At 52.1% G+C, this 12,481-nt stretch overlaps 1 protein-coding gene across 3 annotated transcripts in view; it reads right to left on the bottom strand.

The window, feature by feature from the left end:
- Positions 1-12,481, bottom strand: part of LOC116957795 (CDK5 and ABL1 enzyme substrate 2-like) — a 42,991-nt gene that overhangs the window by 15,913 nt on the left and 14,597 nt on the right. For 2 of the 3 annotated variants that reach the window (XM_076073879.1, XM_076073880.1), the window contains 3 exons: positions 5,170-5,247; positions 3,588-3,696; positions 756-981 (listed from right to left, as the gene is read on the bottom strand). In XM_076073879.1, coding sequence (XP_075929994.1) covers positions 756-981; positions 3,588-3,696; positions 5,170-5,247 — 413 coding nt within the window. Of the gene's footprint in view, positions 1-755; positions 982-3,587; positions 3,697-5,169; positions 5,248-10,953; positions 11,047-12,481 lie in introns of all 3 variants that reach the window. The other variant, XM_076073878.1, reaches the window with a different exon arrangement.

Here is a 12,481-nt window from a genome sequence, read left to right as displayed (position 1 = left end):
CAACAAGGACACTCAATTGATTTTGATAACGTTGAAGTGTTGTGTAAAACTAATTATTACTGGCAAAGACTAATTAGAGAATCCATTGAAATTGAGAGAAACAGAAATAACTTTAATCGTTCTGACAGCTATAGGCTTAGTGCAGCTTGGAAGCGTATTATTAAATAATACATATTACAATTCCTTATAGGGGAAACACATTAATTAACGGATTACTAATGTAGCATATAATCACAATAACACACATTACAACTAATTACTAATCTACAACTCATTACTAATCATAACCATTGACTGATTACCAATCGATTATATAATTACAATACCCCCCCTCCACCTCAAATCACTGCACCTGAAATGAGTTAAGTGATGACATCACCCTGCTGCTCTATTTAAGACCGAGAGCAAGTGGAGAGGGCTTCACCATTCTGGCGAATTGCCCGATGATGCTGGATGTAATTACCAGCGAAACGTCATACTCAAACTGTAAATGTTGTGGATTCACTCTTCAACACACCGGTGGGCTAAAGTAGTGAATTATTTGTCTTTTTGTCAACGTGACACTTTATTTTGCTGATTGGCCGTGTCGGGTGGTGGAGGGTTTCGACACATTTATAAACAACGCGATCTAACCCAAAAACCTTTATTATGAACACATCACAGCGATACACTCCACTACTCCTGATGCAGTTACCTGGCTTGACCACCCCGCCCATGCCCCACCCCCACCCCCCGCGCCCCCCGCTGAGACGCACCGCTTTCCACGGCGGCGGGGCTGCTGGGCTTGAGGCCCTCGAACGTGGCCTGGCGCAACAGGGCCAGGTTGCGCCCCGTGCTGTTGCGCTGCTGCAGGGGCTGCGGCCCCGAGCCGCTGCCCCCACCGCCCAGGCCTGGCAGCGGCGGCGGCGGCGGCGGCGGCGCATCGCCCCTCCGGCCCAGGAAGGCGAACGTCGGGAAGAGGAACTGAGCGTACGAGACGGTCTGTACGACGCACACGTGGGGGGGGGGGGGGGGGATGGGGGGGGGGGGGGCGTTGGACACGCTCGTCACGAATCCTCAAGACCACCGTCTTCGTCATCAGCATCTTCATAACAACCATCGTCATCACTGCCACCTCAAACATCATCATCTTTTGTTTGTTTGTTGAAGTACAGAGTTAGCCTGATAACTTTAATATAAATTGTATTATGGTTTTATGAGACCTCCTTTGCCAGTAACAAGATATAGGAATAGGTTTTACCCTTTGAACTGGCACAAAAACTGACACCTTTATTCAAGGCATCATGTTTGCAATAACCACAACACAAGCAGTCAAAATGCAAACAAAAAAGACAACTCTGATAATAATATGCAATAATATCCAATAAAATTCAAGGACAGTGCATATTATTATCAGAGTTGTCTTTTTTTTGTTTGCATTTTGACTGCTTGTGTTGTGGTTATTGCAAACATGGTGCCTTGAATAAAGGTGTCAGTTTTTGTGTCAGTTAAAAGGGTAAAACCTATTCCTATATCTTGTTAGTGGCAAAGGAGGTCTCATAATGTAAATGCTCACCCCGAGCCCTCAATGCTCTGATAGTGCGCTGTTTTTGAGTTGTACGCCTTTTGGCGTCTTCTGGTCCAACACCAATGGAGACTAGGCTCTAAGAAAAGCCGTCTCGGGTGTGGACCAATCAAATTCAAGGACAGTGCATATCATTATCAGAGTTGTCTTTTTGTGTTTGCATTTTGACTGCTTGTGTTGTGGATATTGCAAACATGATGCCTTGAATAAGGGTATCAGTTTTTGTGCCAGTTAAAAGGGTAAAACCTATTCCTGTATTATGGTTGTTATTGTTTGACTTGCATCCCACTGGGATTTTTGCACACAGCGTTGATAAACGGTGTTTTTTTCTGGAAGACTTTACTGTTTTTTCCTGGATTTTTATGTTGCGTGTAGTCACTTTAAGATGTTTCTTGTTCATGTTTTTGTTTGTTGCGGTTGCACCCGAGTCAAGAGCCACATGGCTCACAGGGCTATACCTAATAAATGAAATTGAAAGTGAAAACTGAAAACTCATCATCACCTCTACCATAATTACCATACACACCACCACTGTAAAAACCCAAAAACCCACTTTCACCATCGTCATAATAATAATCACTGTGATGACCGACATCGTCATCATCATCACCAATGTCACAACAACCATCATCATCACCACCATCACCATCATCATTACCATCCACCCTATCACTGTCAAAACCACTTTCGCCATCATTATAATCATTGTTATCGTCGTCATCACCACCACCAGCATCGTCAACTCTACCATCATCATCACCATCCACCCTATCACTGTCAAAACCACTTTCGCCATCATTATAATCACTGTTATCATCGTCACCACCACCACCAGCATCGTCAACTCTACCATCATCATCACCATCCACCCTATCACTGTCAAAACCACTTTCGCCATCATTATAATCACTGTTATCATCGTCATCACCACCACCAGCATCGTCAACTCTACCATCGTCATCACCACCACCAGCATCGCCACCTCTACCATCATCATCACCACCACCACCATCATCATCACCATCCACCCTATCACTGTCAAAACCACTTTCGCCATCATTATAATCACTGTTATCATCGTCATCACCACCAGCAGTATCGTCAACTCTACCATCATCATCACCACCACCAGCATCGTCAACTCTACCATCATCACCACCATCACCACCACCATCGTCATCACACACAAAGTTCTTGCCACAAATGAACCGCGAGATATCTCGCTGATCTCGTCGTATAAAAACCATCGCGCAAACTCCGGCAATCCTCGCAGTAGCAGCGGTGGCTTTTGGCTAACCGCTGAACAAAGACGGTGCTCACCGCGTCATTGCACAGCGCTTTGAGATGCGCTTCTGCGGCCGCCTGGAATGCTATTAGGAAGCCACTGGAGCTATGCACTTTCAAATAATCTAGTTTGAAAACTAATTTATCTTTAGAACTGCTCTCTGTGTTTAGTTTGCCGTCCTTCCCCCCACACCTCCGATTCGCACGGTTGGCTGCGTATGGCGCGAAAGAAGTTCAACATATCATCCACACCACCATCATTATCGATACTGGCCAGCCCATCACTGACAAAACCACTTTCACCATCATTATCAACATAATCATCTTCACCGACACCAACACTCCCATTATCAAAACCATCATCATCACCACGACCACAACCACCATGATCAGCACGAGCGTGTGTGAGCATTGTTGTAACGCAGTGTGTGTGTGTGCGTCAGTGTGCGTATGGGGAGCGGTGGCGCAGCGGTTAGTGTACTGCACTACGAACCAGGCAACTCCACATTTAGAATAAACATCACACGTTGAGTAGGTTTTCACACCATGAGCCACTTCGTTGAGCTATCTTTGTGGCCCGATCGCTTCTGAAAAACAGCTACATTGCTCAGTGGGGCCTTACCTGGCAAAATAAAAAAATAGTTTATAGTAGTTTAGTTGTAGGTACTCGCTAACAGCACCTGCCCCAAGAGTCCATTAAGGCTATATGGGGCATCTTTGTCTGTACAAGCGTCGATACCTTGCCATCGGCTCCCAGCTCCACGCCCTCCAGGCCCATCACCATCTCCGTGGAGGTGGGGACACCCCCGGATGCATGCCTCTGCCTCCCGGGTTCTCCCCGCACCTCCCTGCGTCCACACACAACAAGACAAAGAATAGAATAGTATAGAATAAGCAGACTGCTGGGTCAAGTGCTTTTAGTGAGCGGCGCCTAGGAAGCCCGGATTGAAAACGCATTTCTTTAAAAATGCTTTTCGTGTTTGTTGTTCTTCCCCCCTGCACCTCCGATTAGCAACGGTTGGCTACGTACGGTGCGAAAAAAGTTCAACATACAATATACACGGAGCAGTCTGACAGCTAGCTACACGAACACGGAATCTGGCGCTTAGGTGATACAATATATTTTCCTGGTTGCTGGTCGACTGCAGTAAGCAAGTGACAGGTAGCCACAGGCGTTGAATGGTATACTGGTTGTGGTGTGGAAACACTTGATGGCTCGCTGAATCAGTTGGACCCGGCTGAAATTGATCCCTGAAACCAGGTGACATGTACCCAAGAGATTCTGAGTGCTGTGAGATGACACACTCAGGAGTTATGGGATCACAGACCCAGGAGTTATGGGTTTATAGACCACGGTGTTGTAGGTTTAGACACCCTGGTGTTGTGGGTTTAGACACCCTGGTGTTGTGGGTTTAGACACCCTGGTGTTGTAGGTTTAGACATCCTGGTGTTGTGGGTTTAGACACCCTGGTGTTGTGGGTTTAGATACCCTGGTGTTATGGGTTTAGACACCCTGGTGTTATGGGTTTAGACACCCTGGTATTGTGGGTTTAGACACCCTGGTGTTGTGGGTTTATAGACCACGGTGTTATGAGTTTAGACACCCTGGTGTTATGGGTTTAGACACCCTGGTATTGTGGGTTTAGACACCCTGGTGTTATGGGTTTAGACACCCTGGTGTTGTGGGTTTAGACACCCTGGTGTTATGGGTTTAGACACCCTGGTGTTGTGGCTTTAGACACCCTGGTGTTGTGGGTTTAGACACCCTGGTGTTATGGGTTTAGACACCCTGGTGTTATGGGTTTAGACACCCTGGTATTGTGGGTTTAGACACCCTGGTGTTGTGGGTTTATAGACCACGGTGTTATGAGTTTAGACACCCTGGTGTTATGGGTTTAGACACCCTGGTATTGTGGGTTTAGACACCCTGGTGTTATGGGTTTAGACACCCTGGTGTTGTGGGTTTAGACACCCTGGTGTTATGGGTTTAGACACCCTGGTGTTGTGGCTTTAGACACCCTGGTGTTGTGGGTTTAGACACCCTGGTGTTATGGGTTTAGACACCCTGGTGTTATGGGTTTATAGACCACAGTGTTATGGGTTTGCAGGTGCAGGTGCTGTGGGTTTAGAGACCACAACGTGATGGCGGGGGGGGGGGGGGCAGGGTCACAGGGCCCCTGGTGGTACAGAGCGAGTGTGAGCACGCGGTGCTGTTGTGGGCTCCCGGCTGGAGCGGTGAGCGTGGCGAGCGTGGCGAGCGTGGCGGCGTGGTGAGCGTGGGGGCGTGGCGAGCGTGGTGGCGTTGCAGCGTGGCGGCTCACCCCAGGTGCGTGCCCTCGCGGTATGGCAGCACCGAGAAGACGGTGCAGAACGATCGCTTGGCGCTGATCAGCACGATCCTGCGGGGCCACGGGGGGAGTCGTCCGGGACGGGCCAGAGAGAGAGAGAGAGGTGGGCGGGGGGGGGAGAGGGACACGGTGGCGAGACAAACGAGGGTACGACTATGAACTCTAAACACACACACGTCATCGGAATGGAATCGGTAGAAAAACTGATGACCTACGCACACGTCATTGGACCAGGAAAGGGTTAAATGCACACGTACAGCACACACACACGCAGCACAAAAACGCACACACACGCACACATGCGCGCGCACACACACACGCACAAGACGAAGATCCCTCGTTGTAGCCTTAAACAAACTGTTGGGGCAAGTGCCGTTCACGAGTAGCACCGATGAAGGCCGGCACTGTGGCACAGGAGGGAGTGCGTAGCCAGCACTATGCCCGGCCGCCTTTGTTTTCCCAGTTGCGATGTTTACACACCGCACCAGGTACTCATTTGAGGCCGAGTCGACCTAGAGGAGGCCCAGGACCGCTTTAGCTAGTCGTCACTGGTCTTGGCCGTGAGCGGGAATCGAATTCGGGTCATCGGGTTCCTAACACGCGCATACACGCACGCACACACACACACACACAATTCCCCTAAGCACCCCCCCAGGAAAGTTCGTTTCCTAAGCCAGTGCCTCAATGCAGCAGCGGCAGCAGTAGCTGCCAACGAACTGCTGCAGGTCTCGGAGACCCGCACCCCCTAATGACAGACCTCCCCCTTGCCAGCAGCAGCAGCGGCGGTGGCGGTGTTGATGGAGGCTTCCCATGGTGGTGGTGGTGGGAGGCTTGCGACGGTGATGGCCAAGGCGTGGTGGTGATGATGGCGGTGGTGGCGGTGGTGATAATGATGATGGTGGTAAGGTGATGCGAGTGGAAAAGGCTTGCGACGGAGGTGGTCGAGGTATGTCATGATGATGCCGATGGTGGTGATAATGGTGGTGATGATGATGCCGATGGCGGTGGTGACGATCGAGGAGGTGGTGATGAAGATTGATTTCTGATCATCGGGAGCTCAGCTGCGAGGGAGCGAGCAATGAGCGGCAGAGGCCCCACGGCAACGTGCAGGGCCGTGCGAGCGACGCAGGGGGAAGGAGGTGGAGGTTGGGGAAGAGGCCCGAGGAGGAGGGAGGAGGGGAGGGGAGGAGTGAGCCCAGATCGGCGGTGCCGCTCGACCACGGTCCTCGAGACATTCCCGCGGACTGTCGATCATCAGGCACGTGCAGCGTGCTTGGGGCCTAATTTGCACGTCAGGAGGAGAGATGAGAACAATGGGAGCAGTGCTCGCAGCACGAGGTGGAGAGCTTCACCCGCGGGCGCGGCCAGGAAGGAGGCTCGCCGGCCTCTCAACGACGATTCATCGCCGTGCCGGATCGATGCTGGCTGGGGGGTGGGGGCGGTGGGAGGGAGGGGGAGGGCACAAGTGAATCCCTCGCCTCTCTGCTGCTCCGACTGGAACATCTCTGAAGAAAGTGAGCTTCACAGGATCATGGGATTCCTCCAGGACAAAGATTCCACGATTCTGCTTCCCCCGAACGTGCGGCGGGGATCGCGACGGCGAGGCCGGCGCTGCTGCCGCTGCGTTGGCAGCGGGGCACAGGCACGGCCAGCAAAAAGCCCAGAGCGTTCCTCAATAACGCTGCGGAGGGTTAAGGTTTACACAACAGGGAGACGTTATGGGACACGTGTCCCTCCCCCCTGCCCCCCCCCCCCCCCCATTTGCAGCGCGCTATGCACAAGGGACAGTGCCTGAAATGCCCTCTATTCTATTCTCGTGCACGAAGGCAGCTGCAGCAGCAGTGATGTGTGGTGGTGGTGGTGGTGGTGGTTCAGCATTTCGGTGCCAATGTGGAGGTTCTGCTGCTGCTGCTGCTGCCACGACCAGAGAGGGAGAGAGAGTGCTTCAGCAGAGCGAGAGTTCGTGTCGTTGTTCCTCCTTCTCCGCTGAAGGAGCGCAGACCACAGTGGGTTTACCATCTGGTCTCTGTGTCCCCCCTGGCTTCCACTCCGTGAATATTCACGCGCTCTTCCTCAACGATCAGCGTAACCCCTTGCGTGCGTGTGCATGCGTGGGTCTGAGTGTGTGTGCATGCGGGGAGCGGTAGTGAATATGGCAGACACGGGCAAAGTACGGCCCCCGGGCCGTATACGGCCTGCCGAATTTGTCTAAATATTATTATTAAATTAAATTTCACCTTTCTCCTGTAATGCCCCCATGTCCCCATTAGATGGCGCACTTTGAACGGGAGTGTGGTAATTGGTTTGGGCGCAGGCCTCAGACGTTTTCATGATGTTTGATCAGTCACGTTACGACGTGTTTTTGTATTGTTCATGTTCGTGCAATTTGCTAAATTGCCTCGCAAATAAATGCCTTGCCACCTGTTAAAGGCCAAATCCTTTCACGTAATTATTATTTACACGTCATTTATATTAGTTCGCACAAACACTCCATCCATCTGTTGCTGGCCCGGCCCCTCTGTCAAATTTGAGAACCCATTGTGGCCCGCGAGTCAAAAAATGTGCCCACCGCTGGTGTATGGTTAGTGCTACGTTGCGCAACGAACCCGGTGACCCGAGTTTGATTCCCGCTCACGGCCAACACCTAGGTCGACTCAGCCTCAAATGAGTGCCCGGAGTGTGTTGTGCAAACATCACCACTGGAGAGACAAAGGCGGCCGGGCGTGGTGCTGGCCACTCACCCCGTCATGTGCCGTGCCGGCCTTCATACGTGCTCCCTAGCAGCACTTGCCCCAACAGTCGCTCTTCGGCCTTTGTTACTGTCCCATGCTTTACGATTCGCACGTCACAGCAACGTGGAGAATTAATAAAAAAATGTCCCTTCTCTGGGCACAACTAAGACTATAAACTATTTTTCGTTAAATTGTACCAGGTAAGTCCCCACTGAGTTACGTAGCTCTTCTTCAGAAGCGACCTGGCCACAAATGACAGCTCAATAAAAAAAAGTGTTTTTCCTGCGTGGAAATTCCTAGCAGCCAAATACTCTTGAACGGAGGGACCCAGAGGAAAAATCCATTGCGACCACGGGGAAAGAGAGAGAGGGAGAGACGCGCAAACTCCAAATATACAGCAAGACGTCAGGATCGGGATCGAACCCACAACCTCCTGCATACCGGGCGAGGTAGTCAACATCTCCGAGCCACCGTGGAGCCCCCAGGAAGCGGCGCGCGCTAGGCAGAGCTGACGCCACGGCCTTCGACTGCCAGCATGTTGCGCCACTCGCGTCTTGCGAGGGCGCCGCGGCAAGCGAGGTTTTGGCGGCAGAGCGCGGCTCACGGCAGGGAGAAGGGAGATTGGGCAGCGGATTTGAGCAGAGTCTAAGGGCAGCGACAGCTCGCGATTAGCGGAGGTTTTCTTCGCAACAGACCGCGGCAAACCTCAGCGCAAGGATCGGGGCTTTGGCGACAGACAGGGAGAATCGGCAGCGGATTTGAGCAGTCTTGAGGGAAGCGACAGATCGCGGACGGCAGAGGCTTCTCTCGCGACGGACCGCGGCAAAACCTCAGCGCAAGGATCGGGGCTTTGGCGACAGACAGGGAGAATCGGCAGCGGATTTGAGCAGTCTGAGGGAAGCGACAGATCGCGGACGGCAGAGGCTTCTCTCGCGACGGACCGCGGCAAAACCTCAGCGCAAGGATCGGGGCTTTGGCGACAGACAGGGAGAATCGGCAGCGGATTTGAGCAGTCTGAGGGAAGCGACAGATCGCGGACGGCAGAGGCTTCTCTCGCGACGGACCGCGGCAAAACCTCAGCGGAAGGATCGGAGTGTTGGCGACAGAGCCGCGGCTCACGACGGAGGGAGAGGGGAGAGGGGAGAGGCAGCATCGCTCCCACAAAGTCCACGCTGGCTGCGTGCACAGTGGGGAAGGTGTGCCGACGTCCGATTTTACTGTCATTTATTTTGAATTAATACCGGAGTCGACTCTCGATTATCGGCGCCAATGACAGGGAGGGCGGCCGTGGATAATTCAAAATCGCGGATAATCCAAAAATGTAAACATTTTCCGCGGATCTCTATGCCAAAAACCACGAATATAGAGGAATAAATTTAGAATGAATTCTAACGTCGACCGATCGATGCGCCTGCTCAGTGATAACACTTTGCTGCTCCCCTACAGAGAACTTGGCCCACTCAGTGGATGACAGCAGAGCCACGCCAATCAACATCAATCAAACCCCGCCCCACCGTTGTAAAGATATGGCAACTACTGTACTGAAGAGGCGAGCACGTGGATTTCGGATTAACCGGAGCAACATATTTGTTCGATTTAAGCACCGTGTTGCTTGTAAATAAACATCTCCAAGAATAACAATGCATAGCTGTTTTTAGGTTATTAATTTGGGCTTAAGGGAAAATCCACGAGTCATTAATTAATGTAGAAAAATATCATAAATGACATGTGTATATACAGGGTGCTTACAAAAAACATTTCCTGAGAATTTGCAACAACACCACAAGAAATGTCCTGCTGCCTCCGGGCTCTGGAGTCCATCTGGAGAGGCTTCCAGGCACGCGTTGACAACGATGGCGCACAAGTGGAGACTCTTTGACTTTTTGAAGCTATTAACATTACATTTGTTATTACGTTACAGTGTATTTATCCGTTAAAAACGATAGTCCCATGTAAGTGTTAAAACATTTTTTTTAAAGAAGCACCCTGCATATAAACCTTTTTTCCCTCCAAGTCTGTCTCGGTTGCGCCATCGGCGACGCATCGTCCACGGGACGACGAATCCGCCCCGATTGTGCGACGCGCGCAGCGGCGCAGACCCCTCCGCGCCAGGGAACAGTCTGCGGGAGTGGACACCGTAGAGCTACCTGCGAGCTTCCCTTCTTCACAAACGGGCCCCCCACCCCTGGTTCGCTCGCGGATTTAGTGGGGCGGCACTTTTCCCACCCCCCCCCCCGCTCTGCCGCCGAGGGCAATGTTCGTCGAGACACCGCTCAAACCGACAACTGTTCAATCTCAGAACAGGAGCGCAGCCAAATTAAGTGCCGAACTAAACCGAATGCAATGTTGTTTTTGTCCTGTCAACGGAGACGCGCGTAGAACCGTCAACTCGTTGACACTTGGAAACCCAGTTCCATGACAACCGGTCGATGCGAGTCTTCGGGGGTCTCTATGTGGGTCTATGGGTCTCTATTAAGTCTTTGGATGTCTATATGTGAATCTACGGATCTCTATGTACTTGTATGGGTCTCTGTGTTCTATGGGTCTGTATTTGCTTCTATGAGTCTCTATGTAGTTTATGGGTCTCTATGTGCATCTATGGGTCGATGTGCTTCTACAGGTCTCTATGTGAGTCTACGGGTCTCTATGCGAGTCTACGGGTCTCTATGCGAGTCTACGGGTCTCTATGCGAGTCTACGGGTCTCTATGCGAGGTCTCTGTGCGAGTCGCTGGTGACCGGGTCCAGAGACTGCTTTACATCGCGGGCGGCCGAGACCCACGGAGAGATGCTCGGCATCTCAGCGCCGGCGACTCGGCATGGCCACCTCCTTTTGAGACCTGGCCGACTCCGCGTGGGTTAAGCGAAGCTTCCGATTGCTGTTAGCTGGAGGTCGGAGCGAGAGAGAGCGAGAGAGCGATCGACAGGAGAAGCAAGTGCGGAAATGAAGGGCGGCGTCATGGCCGCCACGACCGTCATGGCCGCCTCCCCCCGGCCCGCTACCGGGGCCCACCCGGCAGGCTTCACCTTCCGTTGCTCGTGTCATGCTGCCTTAAATTCGTTACAAAGTGAGGCGTCCGCCCGCTGCGCCCGGGCGGGGAGCCAGACGTGCGGCGGCACCTGTGGGGAGGAGGGGGAGGGGGGGGGGCCATAACGACACCGGTGACGTCCGTGGAGACGGAGAGCGCCTTAGTGGGGGGGGGGGGGGGGACACACGAGGGGGACGCTACGGAGCTCCGCAGCGAGGCGACCGCGCTAACCGCACCGCCGCCCACCGCACCGCCGCCCACCCCCGATTCAAACGAGCAACCCAAACTATTTATTTTGCAGGCCGTCATAGGAGGCTGGGTTTAGCAGCGCTTGTCCTGACAGTCTGTTAAGGCGATATTGGGGATCGTTGTATTTGTGAAATGGAAAAATAATAGTTTTTTTTTTACTTTTTCTGGCAATAAAACAGTTGTGTTCAGATGTTCAAACGCCAAATAGATTATACCTCTCGCAAGGCATTAAGTACTGCATTAACCACACACACTACTTGTGGTGAACATGTAAACAAACACGCTCTGATAATAATAATAATATATGGCATTGTCTTTGAAACGGATTGGCCTACACTAGAGACAGCAGCCTTCTTTCAGGCCTTATCTCACTACCACCAGTGTCAGACCAGAGAACACTACAAGGTGAACAGTACAAAGGCAATGCACTATCAGGTTATTTATAGCTCAGGGTGAGCAGCTATTTGGTGTTTGATCATCTTAACACCTCCTGTTTCATTGCCAGAAAAAGGGTAAAACATTTTCTTATTTTTCATACTTTGATACTGACAAAAAGGTCCCCCATGATGATAGCCCAACGGAGTGGCTTATCATCATCACGTGGACATTTATAGGAGCAGCCAAACACCCTAAACGCGCGACTTTGATTATAAATGTGGAGGGCAAATTATCGGAAGACCCGGAGAAAAATCCACGCGAACACGGGGAGAGAGAGAACACGCAGCCTCCAAATATACAGCAGCAGGCATCAAACCCACGACCTCCTGTGTACCAGGCGAGGTAGTCGACATCACGTAGCCACCGTGACGCTCCCACAAATTAATTTTTGGGGGCACCCCCTTTGACTTCACCACTGGCACGGCATCTGAGCCCCACTGGCACGGCATCTGAGCTCCGCCGGCGCGGGGCCCCTGGTGGACGTGGCGGCCAAGGCATCCGCAATCTGGCTCGAATCTATTGACACGGCCCACCCACCCCCTTCCCACCCAGCCGTAGTGACCAGCGTGGCGCCAATTGCGGTCGAACAACCCCCAGTGGTTGACGCAAAGAAAGGGGATGGGACTCGTCCAGCCGTGGATCGACAGCGGGGGCGTACAAACATGAACACGTGGAAACTAAGCAACGTGCGGCGACTGTACGGACGTAGAGAAGAGATTAGCAAGCTCGTCGTAATTCCTCCGGTCCAGGTGAAGATTCTGCTGGTGGCTGGATTTTTTTCAACGGCCACTTCGATTTAGGTCAGCACGTGCGTGTGCGTGCGCGTGGGGAGCGGCGGT

This window comes from Petromyzon marinus, chromosome 43 (assembly GCF_048934315.1).
Source record: "Petromyzon marinus isolate PM22_M1 ecotype Great Lakes invasive population chromosome 43, UKy_Petmar_22M1.pri1.0, whole genome shotgun sequence".
Taxonomy (NCBI): domain Eukaryota; kingdom Metazoa; phylum Chordata; class Hyperoartia; order Petromyzontiformes; family Petromyzontidae; genus Petromyzon; species Petromyzon marinus.
This window is presented reverse-complemented; position numbering and strand designations above follow the sequence as displayed.